This window comes from Talpa europaea (assembly GCF_964194135.1).
Source record: "Talpa europaea genome assembly, chromosome: 4".
NCBI lineage: Eukaryota > Metazoa > Chordata > Mammalia > Eulipotyphla > Talpidae > Talpa > Talpa europaea.
The window spans coordinates 123,487,177-123,508,123 of record NC_140070.1 but is presented as its reverse complement, the minus strand read 5'-3'; the positions used below and the strand labels follow the sequence as shown (position 1 = coordinate 123,508,123).

General features: G+C 34.0%; 1 protein-coding gene across 1 annotated transcript in view; it reads left to right on the top strand.

The window, feature by feature from the left end:
* Nucleotides 1-20,947, top strand: part of NAALADL2 (N-acetylated alpha-linked acidic dipeptidase like 2) — an 881,821-nt gene that overhangs the window by 561,176 nt on the left and 299,698 nt on the right. Inside the window, exons 7-9 of the mRNA XM_084231106.1 lie at nucleotides 6,245-6,337; nucleotides 9,228-9,433; nucleotides 19,347-19,466. Coding sequence (XP_084087232.1) covers nucleotides 6,245-6,337; nucleotides 9,228-9,433; nucleotides 19,347-19,466 — 419 coding nt within the window. The remainder of the gene's footprint in view (nucleotides 1-6,244; nucleotides 6,338-9,227; nucleotides 9,434-19,346; nucleotides 19,467-20,947) is intronic.

Here is a 20,947-nt window from a genome sequence, read left to right as displayed (position 1 = left end):
TAATAATCAGTGGATAATAATTTTAAGAAAATTTGTTTGTAACTGATGATATTATCAGTATCCAGGATATGGTAAGATCACATCATTGATTCAGGTGAGGTGGGAGATAGTAGACGTAGTTGAATCTTAGGAATAAACTTCCCCAATGTAAGGGACAGGAGGAGAGACTGAAATGCAGTTCCTAATCAAGTTGCACTATGGCAGAAAGCACATGTATTCATGCAGACATGGCAATTATTGCAACCCATGCATTCTGGTTTGCTAGTATTTATGCCATATCCTTGATAATATTTTCAATAGGACATGGGAAAATGGAGCACCCAGAAGCTATACAAGTATGATGACATAAAATCCAGATGCAGTTTATACTCAGATATTTAGGCAAGCAGTAGGCATTTAAGTATGTTGTTACAAAGATTACAGAGCCTTATGCATCAAACCTGTGATTCCAAAGCAACCCTATCTCCTGAGTTACTGGAAAAACCTCTCTCCTCAGGTCCTCAGAATGAAACAAATGTTCAATTAAAATGATAAACCCTGGGAAGAACTATATGTATGAAACCAAAAATTGCTTAAGTATTATAACTGGGATTCAGAGTTAGGAGCAAATGATAGTTCTCAAATATTTCTAAATATAGTTGGGATTTCCTCCTGGATACTGGCTGTGCTTATTCACAATGCAGGTAAAAGATGAAGCTTTGTTTGTTAGCTATGGGAGAAGAAGACCTAGTCCCAGCTGAGTCTTAATAATTTAGTTAAAAAAATAGGGAAGACAGAATCATCTCAGGACTGTAATTTATGTAGCAGATTTTTTTTTTTCTGAACACTTACGACTTCACTGATCTATGAGAGACACTCCTCATCCAATTTGAATACAAATGTTGTCTGGAATACAGTTTTGTCATCTTGAAATCTTTTGTACTTCACATGTCAAATTTAAAGCTACCATCAAACTTTGAAACATGAAAGACAGAAAATATTCAGTAAATGTGAATTGAGAATGTCTTAAGTTAGCAATGCGTTTTTGCACATACACATGTACTGACTTTGAATAATAAACTGGACCTAAGTGTTCTCCATGATTTTCTAATTCAAAAGAAATTTATTATTTTTTATTTTTTTGACAATTTATTTTTTTACAAAGATTTGTTTATGCATACAAGAGCTGGGGTACAGGCCAGAGGCACGGGAGGGTGAGAGGATTCAACAGAGACAGAGTGGGGAGCAGAACAAGCAGATGGACCAAAAGGACTGCTGAGAGGAGCAGCAGGCGAGACAGGAGAGGTCTACCACACCATGTGGGAATCTCCCTGGCCAGCAGGGAATCAAACCCATGCTGCAGAAGCTGCAGACAGCTTCACAGCACTGTGCTCAACCCATTGCGCCACAGGGGAGGCCCTCAAAAGAAGTTTTGTATTGAATTTCAGACTTATAGAAAAAAATGTGAGAATAGAAAACATTTTTATTTTAATTACCCAAGAGCAAGTTACAGACATAAAGAACCATTCCATCTATTTTTTTTTTCTGCCAGCAAAGACATTCTCCTACACACAGAACAGGACCATCACAGCGAGGGACTAAACATCATTACATTTCTAAACTGCACTCAATTGACTTCATTGAATTTTTAACAATTGTTCCTATAATACCCTAAATCCAAACTAAGGTCATGTCTTATACATTGTCAAGTCTTCCATTTTCATCAGCCTTGAGCACTTTCTGACTTATCTTGAATTTCATGCTATCATCTCTGAGACTTCTATGTCGATGATCTTCAGAGTGACCTTAGTCTGGGTCCATAATGTTTCCTCATGAATAAATTCAGACTCTGCATTTTTAACAGTAGTAATAAAGAAATGAGACAGTCTTACTCATTGTTGATATCAGTTTGTTTCTTTACTGGTTAGGGTAACTTTGATTAATATGCTGTCATTCCAGGTCTCATTGATTGTACTCCTTTTTCTTTTCTTTTTTTAATTTCCCTACCACCTACCTCATTGACTTGTTCTCCCTCTCCCTTCTTTCTTAACCTCAGAAATTTTACCTCAGTAATCAATGTCTAATAGTTTATAATTATTTTTAGTTGTCAGTTCATCTGCTTTGATTCCTTATTTGTGTGTCTTTATAAGATGCTTTTATATTCTTTGGCTAGATATCCATAAGTAGTCTCATGCATGAAGTGAATATAGTATATCCTTTTTTTTTCTTTTTTTTTAGTTTTTTAATATAGGTCCAGATCACTTTTCAAAATAGCTCCACTGGTTTATATTTCCACTAATAATGTATTAGAATTCTTTTTTCTCCACATCCTTTCCAGCATTCATTATTGGAAGCCATTTAATATATTCCATTTCCACGGGTATAAAATATTATTTCACTGGGATTTGCCTTGTATCTGTCTTATTAAAAGTAATGAGAGTTTTTCCATGTCAGTCGGTCTTTTGTATATTCTCTTTGGTAAATTGCCTTTTCAGATGTGCTACCTATTTTTTGTTATTTTTTTAAGATTTATTTGTTTATACAAGAACTGGGGTACAGGCCAGATGCACAGGAGGGTGAGAGGATTCACCAGAGACAGGGTGGGGAACAGAACAGGCAGACTGATGAAATACATTGCTAAGGAGAGCAGTGGGCGTGACAAGAAAGGTCTGCTGCACCATGTGGGACCCTCACCGGCCAGCCAGGATCAAACCTGTGCTGCAGAGGCTGTGGACAGCTTCACAGCACTGCACTTAACCACCTGCGCCACCAGGGGAGCTCATATTTTTTGTTATTTTTAAACTGGATGACTTCTTTGAATATTTTATATATAAACCAATTGTTGGTTGTGTCATATGTGAACATGTTTTCCTAATCACTAGTCTCATTTCTAATCCACTAATAAATTATTTTGCTGTATGAAGGCATTTTAATTTAAGGCAGTCCTGAAAGTTGATTTTTATGTTTATTTCTCTTGCCATAGGAGTTGAATCTCCAAAGACTTATCTGCACAGCTGTCACAAATAATGTCACCATTGTTTTCGTCTATGTGTTTTGTGGCTGCAGATCTTATATCAGAATCAGTAATTCATTCTAAATTTATTTTTGTGTGTTAAGTTAGAGAGTAATCCAACTTCATTCTGTTATAAGTGGGCATCCAGTTTTCCCAGCCCCATTTGTTAAAGAGAACTAGCTTTCTTTGTCATTAATTAGGTATAGACTTATTCACAAATTTATTTCTGGAATTTTGATTCTGTTCAATTGATCCTTATATGTATTTTTATTCCAATTCCATATTATTTTTATTACTACTACTTCATAATATAAAACCAGTAACATGATAGCCATTTTTCCTTTTTTATTTCAGTATAGCTTGAACTATACAGGGTCTTTTATGGTTCCATATGATGTTAGCATTTTTTTTTTTCTGTTTCCTTGAAGAATGTCACTGGGATTTTAATTGGGGATTGCACTGAATCTATAAATGGCTTTTGGTACAATGATCATTTTGCTATATTAATTCTCCCCATTCATGAACATGGGGTGTTTCCATCTCTTTATGTCTTGCTCTATATCCATTAATAGCACCTTGTAGTTTTCATTGTATAAGCCCTTCATTTCAAGATTGATTCATAGATATTTAATTATTTTTGATGAAATTATAAGTAGAATTACTTTCTTAATTTCTTCTCCTGGCTCATTATTTATATATAAAAATGAAATAGATATTGGTAAATTGATTTTGTAACCTGTCACTTTACTGTACTTACTGTGTTTTACAGCTTTTTGGTAACCTTTAGGGTTTTTTATATACCATATGTTGCCATCTGCAAATGATTTTTTCACTGCTTCTTTTGAAGTTTGGATTCCTTTTATTTCTTTTTTTTCTGTTTGACTAATTTAGCTAAAACATCCAATACTAGATTAAACAGAAGTGGTGACAATGGACATCCTTTCCTTTTTCCTTTTATTAAAAAGAAAGCTTTAAGTTTCACTTTCAGTCCTATAATATTGGCTGTGGATTTGTGATATGTGCCCTTTATTAGGGGAAATAGATACTTTCTTTTCCTTCTTGTTAAGAAATTTCATTATAAATGGAGGTGATAAATTATTAATGTTTTTTTCTGAATCTATTATTATTATATATGATTATCATCCTTTTGTAGGTTGATGTAGTGTATTATGCAGATTGATTTGCATATACTAAAGGATCATTGCATCCTTGGAATAAATTCCACTTGGTCATGATGTATGACTTTTCTAATGTATTGTTTGAATTTGATTTGATAATATTTTGTTAATAATTTTCATGTCAATATTTACTTAGATGGCATTTTATAGTTTTCATTCTTGTATGTGGTCTTTTCTAGTTTTGACATTAGCTAATGTTGACTATGAATCAATTAATAACAATGCATTGATAGTGACTTACCACTGGCATCATATGTCCTATTAATGTTAGGTGTTACTAACAGGGTTAAGGGAGGAAGGGGGAATTGGGAACATAACATTTTGTGTCCAATTCTTTTGTAAATCTTCAGCGGATCTAAAAATGTATATTAACTTAAAACAAACAAAATGTTTATCACCTAAATTAAAATAGCATAATACTCAGACTTTAAACAGATTATCATTTCCATATATCAGGCATTCAGGTACCCTCTCAGGTCAGAGCCTCTTTACTTTTGTTCTAGTTATAATATTAACAAATTCAGGTGCTGATTTTCCATTTACATTGTTAGAAAAGGTACATTCAAGGAAAGAGGCATCTTATTTATCATAACAATTTTATTCCAAGAGAGAAGTTATATTTGAGGCCCTGTCAGTATTACATGGCTAGTTTGTATTAGTTATTTTCTGATTGCCACCATCTGCTCCAATATTATCACCTGGTTGCCCTTTAATCTCCCTAGAAATCCCCCAGACTTCTTAGGATCCATTAGATACAGAAATAACAATGTTCTAGCAAAAGCCTTCAAATAACACCCCAGGAATATGACTGGAGTTCCTCCCATTGGTGTTTAAGTGGTCAAAATTTTTAAATATCATGCATGACTAGAAGAACTCAAAGCAGTAGAGTAATCGATGGAGATTTAGAATAGAGGTGGGAAACCTATACATACAGGTGGAAATAAAGACACTAGTGTATTAAAGTATGTATTGTTTTAAGAATTTTAAATTGTTATTTATTTAGTTATTTATTTAGTTATTTATTTATTTGTTTGTTTTAAAGATTTATTTATTTATTTATATAAGCACTGGGTATAGTCATAAGCGCAGGAGGGTGAGAGAATTCACCAGAGCCAGAGCAGGGAGAAGAACAGGCAGACTGACAAAATACACTGTTGAGGGGAGCAGCAGGCATGGCAAGACAGGTCTGCACGCCATGTGGGACCCTCCCCTGGCAGCCAGGGATGGAACCGGTGCTGTAGAGGCTGTGGGGTGCGGGAAGCTTCACAACCCAGCACTCAACCACTGTGCCACCGGGGAGGCCCAAGAATTTTAAATTTTTAAATTGTAAAATGGTTTACAGTATTCAAGTGAGAATAGAATAATGAACCTTAGAGGAAATATTCAATTACGTTTCACATGTTCTTTTTCTCAAATTAGAACATTCTTTGGAAATATTTTTATCCTTGTATTTTTTCTTTCTTTTTTTTTTTAATGTTTTGCATAAAAGGACTGGTGTAGGCCAGAGGTGCAGGGGAGGGAGGTTAGAGGTGGGTTGGTAAGAGGATTCACCAAAGACAGAGTGGGGAACAGAGCAGAAGGATCTACTGAAATACACTGCTAAGGGGAGCATCAAATGAGACAGGAGAGGTCTGCTGTGCCTTATGTGGATTAGCTCCCTGGTTTGGAATTAAACTCAGGCAACAGAGTGATAGCACTTAATTTTAACCCCTGGGCCATCAGGGAGGACCCTCTTTTCATTTTTTTTTTTTAATATGAGTTATTCGCCTCTCCTAGTTCATCTCCTTTGTGAGCTCATGTTAAATTCCACTTTACCTGTATGTGAAGTTTAGAATTGCTCATTTATGCTTTGAGGTGCTATGAGGCTAACACTTGTGTTTTAGCCATTATTGCATATAAGCACCTAAAATATTCTATACATTTTAATGAATACGTATTTATAAAAAAAGTAAATTTAGTTACCTAGAAAAATTCAATGGTTGGAAATTTTTATGATATCATATAAATAGAATTTGTTATTAAAGAAAACTACAATGGAATATGAAGAAACAAGCATCTTAATTTTTTTTTTCAGAACAAAGAATTGCCAAATTGCAAGTTCAGACAGTTACACAGTTCAAAACTATTACTAATGTTGTTGGATATTTAAAGGGCTTGACATCTCCAGGTAAGTAGGATTAAGTTTTACAATCTATATTTTATATTGACATCATGAAGAAATTCCCTATAATATTTTTAACAACAGATAAATATTCTACTTTACATGTTACTAGGAATTTATGCCACTTTTAAAGTCAGTCAATATGAAACCAAGAAGTTGGTACTTAGTCTATTCCTTACCATAGCTCTTCAAAAGTAAATCATAGTAGATTGTATAGTATAAAATGGAGAAATCAGTTTAGATTTGTTAAATGGTCTGTGCCTTAGGAAGAAAAGCTTGAAAACCAATGTTTTCTTTATTCATTATAACATCATCAAAATAATTTTTTTACCAAAATGCAAAATATACATTTTAATTGTAGTGGTGTTTTTGTTAATAAATGTGTTTCCCCAGATCTAATTTTTCAGTATAAGTCTATGTCCTGTCTCTGATTCTTGGTGCACTAACAATTCTACCTAATGTTTACATGGCTTGAGGTTTTGAAGGTGTGTTGATGACAATGGCCAGTGATCACTCAGCATCACTTTCAATAATTTTGCAGTTTGTTGTAGAAAGCTGATGAGATCTTTAGAGGATATGCAGGTCTAAAAATAAAATTTTGAAAAAGTTAAAAATAAAGGACAAACATAAATTAGGAGATTAATAGCAATACTTTCAAACACATTGTGAGGCTGCGTTACAGATTACTTCCCAGTGTACTCACTGTACAGCATAGAGTGCAACAGTACTTTTATTATAATTGTGCCTTCCTATTTATTTGATTGGTATATTTCCACAAGCTGTTCTTGGAAAAATATTCTTCTGCATGACTTCAGTCTAATTCACACCAGAAAGCTAACCTAGAGAATCATGAAGTTTTATACTCCCCAGTTTCTTGCTAATCAAATCTTACAAAATTAATAAAAGGTATATATCTCTCTGAATTCCATACTGTAGCAATGTTGAAAAATCTCTGATTGTAGTTTCTTTAAATATAAGATATAAATTAATTTTAAAGTGGTTACTGATGCATTGCAACCATTTCAACAAATGCCCACCGTGAGGAGATCAAAATGAAGCATTAGAAACATTTATCAGCATTGCTGCATTCAGAAATGATTATTGAACAAAAAATAAATCATACAAAATTATGTGAGTCTTAGGGTAATGAAGTTTTCTTTATCAAAATTCCAATTTACAAAGTAATCAAAATTTTAAAATCAGTTATGCCAGCCAGTACTATTTGTCAGAGGATAATAAGCAAAGTGTTTCAAATTTTATTTATTTCAAGTCTACACAAAAATATTGGGTGTTCATTCATGTGCCTTTCTTATTTACTGACTCTGAAAATCAGAAATAATCATCAATTAGTGTTCTGGTTTTTAGATATAGCTTTTCTAGAGTACAGAGAATTCCAAATTACTTCCACACATATCTAGGAGATGAATGAATATATTGCCAGGGTTTCAGCATTTGCAGACACACTATGTAAAATGCAAATTAAATTTGATAAGATGTTATCCATAAAATTTCTTGCTGGTCCCAATATCAATGTGAAAACTAAGATAGCTTCACACAGTGATGTTTCTCATAAAGCAGTTTTTCATGCCATGAAGTAAGGGGGTGATTCACTTATTCCACATGCATAGTGCTTCTGGGTCAGATACATAAGCAAATGCTTTAGAAAAAAGTAACACATTTAAAACTATAAACCAGAGACATTCTGCAGGGGGAGAGAAGGGAGTAGAATCAAAATAGAGGTGGGAAGAACACAACGGACTATGTTGATGGTACATAGGTGAATTGGTGGTGGGACTATAAGCGAGATGAAAAAGCATACATTGTACAAAAATGAAGAATGATGTAAAAATATATAAAATTAAAAAATAAAGAAGCAACAAAAAAAAAAACCCTCAAGACAATAGAATGTTGGAGGTACTGTTTTTATTCCAATTTTATGTTTGAAGAAAGTAAGGTATGAAGAAAGTAGAGAGGTTAAATAATCTTCCAAGGTCACAAAACTAATAAGTTGAATAGTCTGTATCAAACCCTAACAGAGTGGCTTCACAGCCTACGTACTTAACTGTCAAGTTAAAGACATCTTCTAAATGACACTCGATTAAAAAAAATAAAAATTATGCAGATGTACAGGGCTACTTGATCAAGTGAATTTGACTCTGTAACAACATTTGCTGTCAACAAAATCAAAGGAATCTCTAAGTTTTTACTCTACCTTATTACTGACATAAGCCAATAATGTGCCTGAGCAGGCCACACTCATGTGTCATGGAGAAATTTCTAATAATTTAGCTAATGGGTTATATCTTATTACATAAAACAAAATATGTGATAGGAGATTTTCACTATAGTTGGATGATTTTTGATGAAGATTTTTTTCTTCAAAGAAAGAAGAGGGACTGACCCTCTTGGAAGTTTAAATTCCCTAAACATTTCATTTATAGCAAAATCCATATATGATTTCCACATTTTAAATATTTATAGCTACTAAATAACTTCTCTATCAAATATGTTAATAGTTCATTAATATTTACTGAGCATACACACATTGTTTACAAGACTCTTCCCACTATATTCTGGAAAAATGTTAGATAAGGGTTTCATTGTGGCATATTTGTATACTTCATTAATTAATATGCAACTTGCAAAGGACAGTAATATGTATCTAAGCTTTGTGTTCATAATTGGGTTCAGCAGCTGCCTCTGCTTTGATATATACAGATGTGTGAATTAAGGCAGTAGAGGAAAAATGTTAGTCTTAATTATTAGAACAATTTTGCATAATTATTGCTCAGTTGTGCAGTAGGATTATGTAAATGTCATTAAATTTATTGTTAAGGTTTTTGGGTTTTGTTTTTTTTTTTTTGTCTTAATAGCTCTTGTTTCCTTCTATTTCCAGACCGGTATATCATAGTTGGCAGCCACCATCACACTGCATACAGCTATAATGGACAAGAATGGGCCAGCAGCACTGCCATAATCACAGCTTTCATCCAGGCTTTAATGTTAAAAGTTAAGAAAGGGTGGAGACCAGACCGCACTATCGTTTTCTGTTCCTGGGGAGGAACAACCTATGGCAATATTGGCTCTTATGAATGGGGAGAGGTAAACAGACATTATTATTCTCTCTCTCTCTGACTGAAGTAGACAAAGTAATATTGTTGAAACCAAGGATAAAACAAGCATCTCAATCATGGTGTCATATCTGCTATTATGCTGAAATCCCTCATGAGAATGAAGGGGATCTGAGGTAGATCATAATAAATTGTTGTATCCTTGTTGCTGCTGCACCTCCGGAATAGCATACCCACAACTACTGTTTTTTCTTTCGAAATGATGGCAAGCAATGGGTAAGAAATATCAGTAGATAGATTTTTTTTTTTTAAACTCCTTAACAGTTGTATAGAATTAGGAAACAATCTCCTGTGGTAAATGTTTATTACCTTAACATTATATCTCAGCTGTACAATATAGAGATTGGACTCAAGATAGCAATATCCTTCCTTCCTTCCTCCCACTCCTACCTTCCTCAAGCCATGTACCATATCTTCTAGCTCCTTATTTCCTACCCACCTACCTACATGCCTACCTACTTTTCCTGGAAAGTTTTTGTCTTGAGATATTGAGGATGCAATATGAAATAGTGTGCAATAGGTTAAAGCACAGCGGAATATTTTAGTTTCAAATGTTTCTGATGTGCTGTATTGTTAAAAACTGTGTGAATTGATAATCAAATTGATCCCTTATTAACAACTTGAAAGCATCATAAAATTTCTAGATATCCTATTTTGAGATTTTTTTTAATTAAAAAACATTTATTTGAAAACAAGCCCATTACATATTGATTTAAATAACATCTCAAAACAACAAATACATATTTTTTTAAGTTTACTCTTTTTAAAAAATATTTATTTATACAAGAACCGGGATACAGGCCAGATGCGTGGGAGGGTGAGAGGATTCACTAGAGACAGATCGGGGAACAGAACAGGCAGAATGACAAAATACACTACTGAGGGGAGTTGCGGGTGAGCCAAGAGAAGTCTGCTGCGCCATGTGGGACACTTGTCAGCTGGCGGGGATCGAACCAGCGCTGCAGAGGCTGTGGACAGCTTCACAGTACGGCGCTCAACTGCCTGTGCCACCAGCGGAGGCCCAAATACATATTTGTAAAAGAGTTATTTATTTATGCATACAAGAACTGGGGTACAGGCCAGGGTGTAGGGAGTGAGAGGATTCACCACCGACAGAGTGGGGAACAGAACAAGCAGACTGACTGAAATATACTGCTGAGGGGAGCAGTGGGCAAGACAGGAGAGGTTTGCTGAGCCATGTGGATTGCTCCCTGGCCAGCCCGGGATCCAACTTGTGCTGCAGAAGCTGCGGATAGCTTCACAGTGCTGTGCTTAACCCCTTGCACCACTAGGGAGGACCGAAGGAACTAATATATCTACAAAAAAAAGTTATTATATTTGTTGTAATTGCTTTATTACTTTACTATAATGAAAGTTGGACTTTCATATCTGCTTCAGCATTCAATTTATTGCAGTCAGTTGTTTTGGTTCAAGTGTATGATGAAAACATGGCCTCTCACAGCTATATAACTGAAAAGGAAAATATTTTAAGGCCTTTTCAAATAATTCTTCCCATTCCTCTTTATAATTTGTAATTCCTCTTACAATACAATACTAAATGTTGCATCTGACATCATGTCAAGTTTTTCATACTGTTCAAATTAATATCCACTTGTCTAATTGCACTTTATATCATTATAATTTCTTAATATATTTTTACAACACTATATGATTGTTTTAAAAAGAGACTCAGTGGAAATAAAATTGGGGGATTAAAACCTGTACAAATTTTGCTAGGAAAGTAAAACCATTTGATAGTCCAGTATATTCACTACTTCAGCTTTGAAGAAAAAAGTTTGATCTCTCTAATGAGAATAAGTTTCTGATTCATTTTTTACACACTAACAAAAATACCCATCAACCAAGAAAATATCTAAAAGGTAAATAAAAAAAAATCTCCACTGTCTTTTTTAATTTGAAGGACAGATATCTTAAAAAATGAAAAAAAAATTTACACTGTAAAATTTATTGAGATTCACACATTGCAAATTGGAATTCTTTGCAATATGCAAATTAGTGGTGTGAATGTTTGTTCCATATTCAAAAGAACTAATTCAAATGAAGAAACTCATTGCTGAAAAACCTTTTTAAACTGACACATTTTTAGTGAGGTGGAAAATGTACCTATTTCTCAAGCTTTTACTCCAAACTGCTTACTTTTTAAAGATGAAAAACAATTTGGGAATATATTTGTGCTTTGGGTTGAATGTTTGCCATTCAGAATTCTTTTGTCGTAGTGAAAAGTTTTATTTTTCTTGTATTAATAGGTACATTTTAAGAAAATGTCTAAAACATTCTTTTTGAATTCCAAAAATGTATTATCAGATAGACTTCTAGATACCTATTTTAGTGATACCTATACCTTCTAGATACCTATTTTCACACTCATGTTAACCCTAAATTAACATGTATTTCTAAGCTATGTTTTCAAAGTGGGCTTACCTAACATCGGTATGTCCTCACTTTAATATCCTGGGAAAGTTTATTGTAATTATTCCTTGAGTTTATTACAGAACTTCCAAGTATCATAACCTACAAGTGGAATCAAATGTGTCTTTGCTTGTATATGAATAATTATATTGAATATTTCCAAATGAAGTAGGTATTTTTTGTGGTTAATAAAATACAAATCCATTTTTAAGTTTTACAGGATCTGTCGCACCTTTTGATAATTTCATAGTAAATGTACAACTACTATAATGTGGGAGTACCTAGGAAAATATTTTTGTTTGAAAATTCTCTTCTTATTCAAAAAGGTCAGAAACATCAGCCTTAGCATACACACACACACACACACACACACATTATAGAATACACACACATATACATATATATTTGTATAAGCAAAATATGTCAGAAGGGGAAATAAAAATTAGTTGGTTTCACTTATATGTGGAATATAGAGAATATATATGTATACAGATTTATATATACGTAAGAATACTTGGCATCTAATTATACTTTAACTTTTTGGCTATTTTCATGAGTAGGTGGGCAGAGATATATAAGTAGTGAAAACAATGAATAATACGCAGATTTTATTATTGGCTTATACAAATACAGCCATATATTACTATCTTCAACAGATTATTTCAGTGAAGTTTATGATGTCAGTAACTGTCTGATTGAGGTAGTATTTGGGAATTCTGTTACTCTTACTCTTATCACATATATTCTTTTTTTTTTTAATTTTTTTTTTTTAATTTTCTAGAGGCATGTCTTATTTATTTATTTGTTTGTTTGTTTGTTTGGTTTATACATGCACTGGGTACAGTCAGAAGCGCGGGAGGGCGAGAGAATTCACCAGAGCCAGAGCAGGGAGCAGAGCAGGCAGAAGGACCCAAGTACACTGCTGAGGGGAGCAGCGGGCGGCAGGAGAGGTCTGCGCGCCATGTGGGACCCTCCTCTGTTGGCCGGGGAGCAGCCGGGGATCGAACTGGCACCGCAGTGGCCGCGGGCAGCTTCGCAACCCAGCGCTCAACCGCTGCGCCACCGGGGAGGCCCAATCACATATATTCTTGAAATGAAACATTTTCTTTTTACCTGAAACAAATTCATGCTTTAAATTTACTCCTTAGTGAAGATCACTGAGGAGAAAACTTGTTGAAATGTTATAGTGTCCTATTTAACTTTGTTTTCACAAAAAACCCTGATACAATTAGAATTGTAAGTATTCAGTAATACTGGTTAACATACATAAAAATGGAATTTATAGCAAAGTTATTAGAGAATTGGCACAATACTGATATTCATCCTTGACAAAAATTATAACATATTGCAAAACAGATTCTTTACAAACATACACTTATTCAATGATGAATCTCTTTCCATAGGCTAGTGTAGAAATAGAGATTTTATAGTCAAAGAAATCTGAGTTCAAATCCTCCATATAATATAACATGGTCTTGGGAAAGACAGATTTTTCTAAGACTTGATTCCACAAATGGTTGCAATAATGACTCTATTGTAAGTTTCCGTGAGAATAAATAGACTAACAAAGAGAGTATGAATATGACAGAGTGCAAATAGAAGGTGTTTTTTTCCATATCACTTCTCTAACAATAGACTTTTTAAAAGTATACTAAGTATAAAGCAGAGTACTTAAAGTTCAACATTTCTGATCATTTAAAGATATATTTATTTATGTCTGCAAGAGCTGGGGTGTAGGCCAGTGGTGCGGGAGGGCGAGAGGACTCACCAGAAACAATGGGGAGCAGAACAGGCATGCTGAATGAAATACACTACTGAGGGGAGCAGCAGGCAAGACAGGAGAGGTCTGCTGTGCCATGTGGGTCAGCTCCCTGGCCAGGAACGGGGATCAAATCAGTGCTGCAGTGCCTGCAGAAAGCTTCTGCCACCAGGGAGGCCCAAAATACTTATTAATTTTAGTGAATTTTATTTTCATCTCTTTTATAGAGGTATAGCTGAATTTTCAACATAAAATAGAAGTAACATTATAAATTTGCTAGATATATAAGTCCTTGCAATCGTCCATCTGATAGTTCTTGAGAAATGAAGTAATACAATTTTTAGAACATTTCTGTAGAAATGCTAATGAGATAATTACTCATTAAACATTTATGCATGAAAAGAAGGAAAATAACAGAAGGAATTTTTAGTGATACCTTGTGAATAAATATAGTGATCTTCAGTTTAGGGGACATTGGGTTTTGCAAGAAAGTATAAAGACTATTCTACTGAATCATTATATCCTGCTAATGTGTGTGAAATGCATCAGGTCTTCTTTCAGAGAGTATGTACAGGAATACAACTGTATTATGTCCCATTTTGCTTAAAAAGATATTTCATGAAAAAAGTGCTTCATTGAGGAGAGGAGAGAGATGCAGGAACAGAGAAAATATTCAAAGAGATAATTGAAGAGAACTTCCCAAATGTGAAGAAGGAGCTGAAAATTGATATACAAGAAGCAAGAAGAACACCAAACTTCCACGACGAAAGGAAAAATACAGCAAGACACATAATAGTAAAGCTCCCAAGAATCCAGGACAAGGAAAAAATAATGAAGCTGGCAAGAGGGAAGAAACAGATAACATTCAAAGGAAAACCAATCAGGCTGACATCAGACTTCTCCGAAGAAACACTACGGGCAAGGAGAGAGTGGAGGGACATAGTCAACAGACTCCAAGAAAACAGATGCCAACCAAGAATACTCTATCCCGCAAAGCTCTCCTTCCTCTTTGAAGAAAGAATATGGACCTTCCCAGACAAACAGAAACTCCGGAATTTCATTGCAACTAAACCCCCACTCCAAAAAATACTACAAGGAGTCCTAAAGCCAGAACCTCAGAGGGACGAATAACAATGAAAGAAGGCCAAAAAAAAAAAAAAAGTTATTAAAAGAATAAATAAATAAAATCAAAGGAAAGACAAACACAATGGCAAATACAGATGTTAACATATCAATATTAACTCTAAATGTAAATGGACTAAACTCTTCAATAAAAAGACACAGAGTTGCAGCCTGGATTAAGAAACAAAACCCAACCTTTTGCTGTCTCCAGGAAACACATTTAGCTACAAAAGATAAAAATAGGCTCAAAGTTAAAGGATGGAAAACAATCCTACAAGCAAATGGACCAAAAAAGAAAGCAGGAACAGCTATACTTATATCAGATAAAACAGATTTCAAACTCAAAAAGATAAAAAGAGACCCCAATGGTCACTACATTATGATCAAGGGGACAATACTTCAAGAAGAAATAACACTCATTAACATATACTCACCAAACGAAGGAGCACCAAAATATATCAGACAACTGTTGTCCTCTCTGAAAACAGACATCAGAGAAAACACATACGTAGTGGGAGACTTTAACACACCACTATCAACAATGGATAGATCAACAAGACAAAAAATAAGTAAAGAAACCAAAGCTCTAAATAAAGACCTAGAGCAATTGGGCTTAACAGACATCTATAGAACACTAAACCCCAAAAAAATGGAGTACACATTTTTCTCAAGCGCACACGGATCATTCTCCAGGATCGATCACATACTGGGGCACAAGACAAACATCAACAGATACACCAAGATTGAAATCATATCAACCATCTTTTCTGACCATGAAGGCATCAAACTAGAAATAAACCATAAAAAGAAGGCAAGGAACTTTCCTACCTCATGGAGATTAAAAACCACACTACTGGAAGACCATTGGACTAATGAGGAGATCAAAGAAGAAATTAAAAAATTTTTTGAATTGAACGACAAGGAGGACACCAATATCCTAAATGTATGGGATGCAGCAAAAGCAGTAATAAGAGGAAAATATATAGCAATAGAAGCTCACATCAAGAAACAAGAAAGAACGCAAAGAAACAACCTAATCTCGAAGCTCAAAGATCTAGAAAAAGAACAACAAAAAAACCCCAAAACCAGTAGAAGAAAAGAAATAATAAAAACCAAAGCAGAAATAAATGAAATTGAAACTAAAAAAACAATCCAAAAGATCAATGAAACCAAGAGCTGGTTCTTTGAAAAAATCAATAAAATAGACAAACCCCTAGCCAGGCTCACAAAGGAAAAAAGGGAGAAAGCACAAATAAACAGGATCATCAATGAAAGAGGAGAAATCACAACGGACACAGCAGAAATCAAAAGAATAATCAGTAACTACTATGAACAGTTATATGGAAACAAGTTTAACAATCTAGAGGAGATGGACAAATTCCTACAACTCTACCATCACCCAAAGCTAGATAAAGAAGAAATAGAACACCTAAACAGACCAATTACAATTAGCGAAATTGAAATGGTAATCAAAAACCTCCCCAAAAACAAAAGCCCAGGACCTGATGGATTTACAAATGAATTCTACCAAACATTCAGAGACGAATTAGTGCCTATCCTTCACAAACTCTTCCAAAAAATTGAGAAGGAAGGGACAATACCAAACACGTTCTATGAAGCCAACATTACACTAATACCAAAACCGAACAAGGACAACACAAAAAAGGAAAACTACAGGCCAATCTCCCTAATGAACACTGATGCAAAAATCCTCAATAAAATTTTAGCTATCAGAATCCAACAATGTATCCATAAGATAATTCACCACGACCAAGTTGGATTCATTCCAGGGGCACAAGGATGGTTTAACATCCGAAAATCAATCAACGTTATCCAACACATCAACAAAAAGAAATATAAAAACCATATGATAATATCAATAGATGCTGAGAAAGCTTTCGACAAAGTGCAACACCCATTCATGATAAAAGCCCTTGAAATTCTTGGGATACAAGGAACATACCTCAACATCATAAAGGCCATCTATGACAAGCCAACAGCCAGTATCATTCTCAATGGTGAAAAGCTGAAAGCAATTCCATTAAGATCTGGAACAAGACAAGGATGTCCACTCTCACCATTGCTTTTCAATATAATACTGGAAGTCCTAGCCAGGGCAATAAGACAAGAGAAAGACATCCAAGGAATCCAAATAGGAAAAGAAGAAGTCAAACTATCACTATTTGCAGACGATATGATATTATACATAGAGAACCCCAAAAACTCCACAGAAAAGCTAATTCAACTCATCAATCAGTTCAGTAAAGTGGCAGGATACAAAATCAACACGCAAAAGTCAGTAGCCTTCCTATACACAAACAATAAATCTGAAGAAGAAGAAATCAAAAAGACCATCCCTTTTGTTATTGAAACAAAAAAAATCAAATATTTGGGAATAAATCTAACAAAAGAGGTAAAGGACCTATACAAAGAAAACTATAAAACACTGTTAAAAGAAATAGAAGAAGACACAAAGAAATGGAGAGACATCCCCTGCTCATGGATTGGAAGAATAAACATTATTAAAATGGCCATCCTTCCAAAAGCAATATACAGATTCAATGCTATTCCAATCAAAATTTCAATGTCATTCTTCAAAGAAATAGAACAATTATTGATGAAATTCATATGGAATCACAAAAAACCCCGAATAGCCAAAGCTCTCCTGAAAAAAAAAGAAGGGAATGGAGGCATCAGACTCCCAGACTTCAAACTATACTACAAAGCCATAATCATCAAAACCGCATGGTATTGGAACAAGAACAGACATACAGACCAATGGAATCGAATAGAAAATCCAGAAATAAACCCACAGGTTTATGGTCAACTAATCTTTGACAAAGGAGCAAAGACTATGCATTGGAGCAAAGAAAGTTTGTTCAATAAATGGTGCTGGGAAAACTGGGTCGCTACATGCAAAAGAATGAAGCTTGACCACCACCTCACACCATACACAAAAATCAACTCAAAATGGATTAAAGAACTAGACATAAGACCTGAAACCATAAAATATATAGAAGGAAATATAGGCGAAACACTACGTGATTTGCACATCAAAGACATCTTTACAGACACATCACCCAAAGCTGTGATAGTGAAGGCAAAGATAAACAGCTGGGACTATATCAAATTAAAGAGCTTTTGCACAGCAAAAGAGACAATAACAAAAACAAAGAGAAACCCCACCAACTGGGAGAACATTTTTGCACCCAACACTAATGATAAAGGACTGATCACAAAAATCTGCAAAGAGCTGATGAGTCTCAACAACAACAAAGAAAATAATCCAGTCAAAAAATGGGCAGAAGAGCTTAAAAGAAACTTCTCTGAAGAGGAAATGCAAATGGCCAACAGGCATATGAAAAAATGTTCAACATCACTTGTCATCAGGGAAATGCAAATCAAAACTACCATGAGATACCATCTTACACCAGTGAGAATGGCACATATTAAAAAAACTAGCAACAACAAATGTTGGCGAGGGTGTGGAGAAAAAGGAACTCTTCTGCACTGTTGGTGGGAGTGCAAACTGGTCCAACCACTGTGGAAAGCTGTGTGGAGATTTCTGGACCTACTAAACATAGAGCTTCCATATGACCCAGCAATTCCACTCCTAGGTATTTACCCAAAGGACACAGAAACATCAATTCCAAAGAACACCTGCACCCCTATGTTTATAGCAGCACTGTTTACAATAGCTAAGCTTTGGAAACAACCCAAATGCCCAAAAATAGATGACTGGATCAAGAAGATGTGGTACATATATACCATGGAATATTACTCAGCATTCAAAAAAGATAAACACATGCAATTTGCTGCAACATGGATGGCGCTGGAAGGGATCATGCTCAGCGAAATAAGCCAAAAAGAAAAAGAAAAATACCGGATGGTCTCACTCATAGCAGGAATCTAGAAAACTTAAATAAGGGACCAGGAAAATGAATAACTATAAGAAAGTGAAAATCAAAATCAACAAAAAACTATGAACCAGAGACACTTTTAGGGGGGCGGGGGCGGGAGGGGAGGGATTGGGGTCAGAATGGGGGGCTGCAATTGTATGGGGAATATAACAATAAAATTTATAAAAAAAAAAAAAAAAAAATAAATAAATAGCTACTTGAAACGTAAAAAAAAAAAAAAAAAAAAAAAAAAAAAAAAGTGCTTCATTGATTCAAAGGAAAGGATTGGTTTTAGTTTACCTATGTCTGTTCTCTAATTCAGTAGCTACAAAATTAAGTGCTGTCATTAAAGCTAATATTCAAATTATATTATTTTGATGTTGAATTCAATATTATGTTAACCATTTAAGAACATCTCTTAAAATTTGATTTTTTTTGTCAAGAACACACTAAAATATATCATTGTGTATTATAAGTAACTATTCACCACACTTATTTAAAATCCTTTTATGACTTTTTTTATTCTCTATTTACCAATATGGGATTGCTTTTTGAAAAAGTACTTAAACAATTGTAATGATTTTTACTAGGAATTGGTTATTATTTAACATGTAACTGAACAAGTTGGATCTATTTTTATTTTCACTTAAGACATTTAATTTTTTGTGTTTTAGGATTTCAAGAAAGTTCTGCAGAGAAATGTTGTGGCTTATGTTAGTCTCCATAATCCAATAAGAGGCAACTCAGATCTACATTCTGTAGCTTCACCTTCTCTTCAGCAACTGGTAGCAGAGGTAAGATGAATTATTTTTTATTTTATTGTTTACAAAATGGGTATGCAAAAAATCCCCCCCCGTAGTTTGGCATTTATTAATATTTTCATTTCTTTTTTTTTGTTTTGTATTAAAAAACATGGAAAATTTTTAGGGAATGATTTATTGGAGATTTTTTGTCAATATCTCTTCAACTAATTCCTTCTATTCTGAAATTTTCACCTGCTACAAGAGTAAGCTTATTTCTTAAAAATTAAATTTAGCTCTCATTTCTAATTCTGAAAATCTTGATTTTGTGGAATATTCAATTTTTTCCCTGCCCTTCATGCTTTGAGTAAGTTTGAAACAAGTGCTTTTTTCAAATACGTTATCAACATCCAAAAGCAAGTTCTGTGTCTAATTCCTACAAAGTCATGATAACTGAAATTAAAATGTTTAGAAAACATTTCTTGAAAAATATTTATGAAAGGAAGCATGTATTTTTCTACAAAGTAACTTGTAAAAAAATGTAGTTTGTGAAAATGTCACAAGAATCCTGTTTTTAATTCAGCCACTTTTGACCTCTTTCACAGAATTTTGCAGAACATTTTTCCTTTTAATTAGTAGAGTTCACACTTTTATATTTTCCCCTTCATTTAATAACTTTTCTACAGTGAAAAATTATATATGCTATTTCTCAGAATTGAAACAATCATGACACCACTGGGGGTGGTTTCTTCCCAGTTCCGATGGCTATCTGTGTATATACAAATGACCTTTAGATGCCCAGAGAGTTTCCAATGAGTATCACAGAAACTGTGCTAGAAAAAAAGATAATAAAAGTATATTGGGTAATTTGTGATTGAAATGTAATGCAAACTAACATTTTATTACTTTCGTAAAATATTTCCTAGTTTTATAATTTTCATTGACATTTCCATATGTAGTGTCAGAAGACATTATGTAAGATCTGTATATTTAATATCAGTCAAACTCCAGTGTGCATGCTTTAAATTATATCCAGATCCGTAAGTGAATTCCTCTTCTTCTGTTTACTGCTTCAAATTTTCTGACTTTTACCTGCCTGGAAAAAAGTCAAAAAGGAAAATGAAGGGCATATATCTCCCTTGGGAAGTTATTTCTGAATAGGTGGGTGATAAGGAGAAGAAAGTATGTATTCAAGTACCTGGAAATTGAGTTTTAGTTTAAAAATTATGTCTTTTCCTTCTGTGTTACAGTTTTTCTATTTGGGGAGTCTGAAAATATATTATCATTGAAATAGTTAAATACAAAATGTAAGATATATCAAATCTATAGAAATATCAACTCTTTAGAAATATCAACTCTTTAGAAATGTCTGAGAATTGCACATCTTGTAACATAACTGCAATATATTTTACAATTTAAACCTAATTTTCTGAAAGTATAGCAAAGTTTCCCAATACAGAATAATAATACGGTGGGTATGCCTCTTTATTTTTGGAGAGGAAGCTTTTATTTTTCTATAGTTGAAAATAATTATA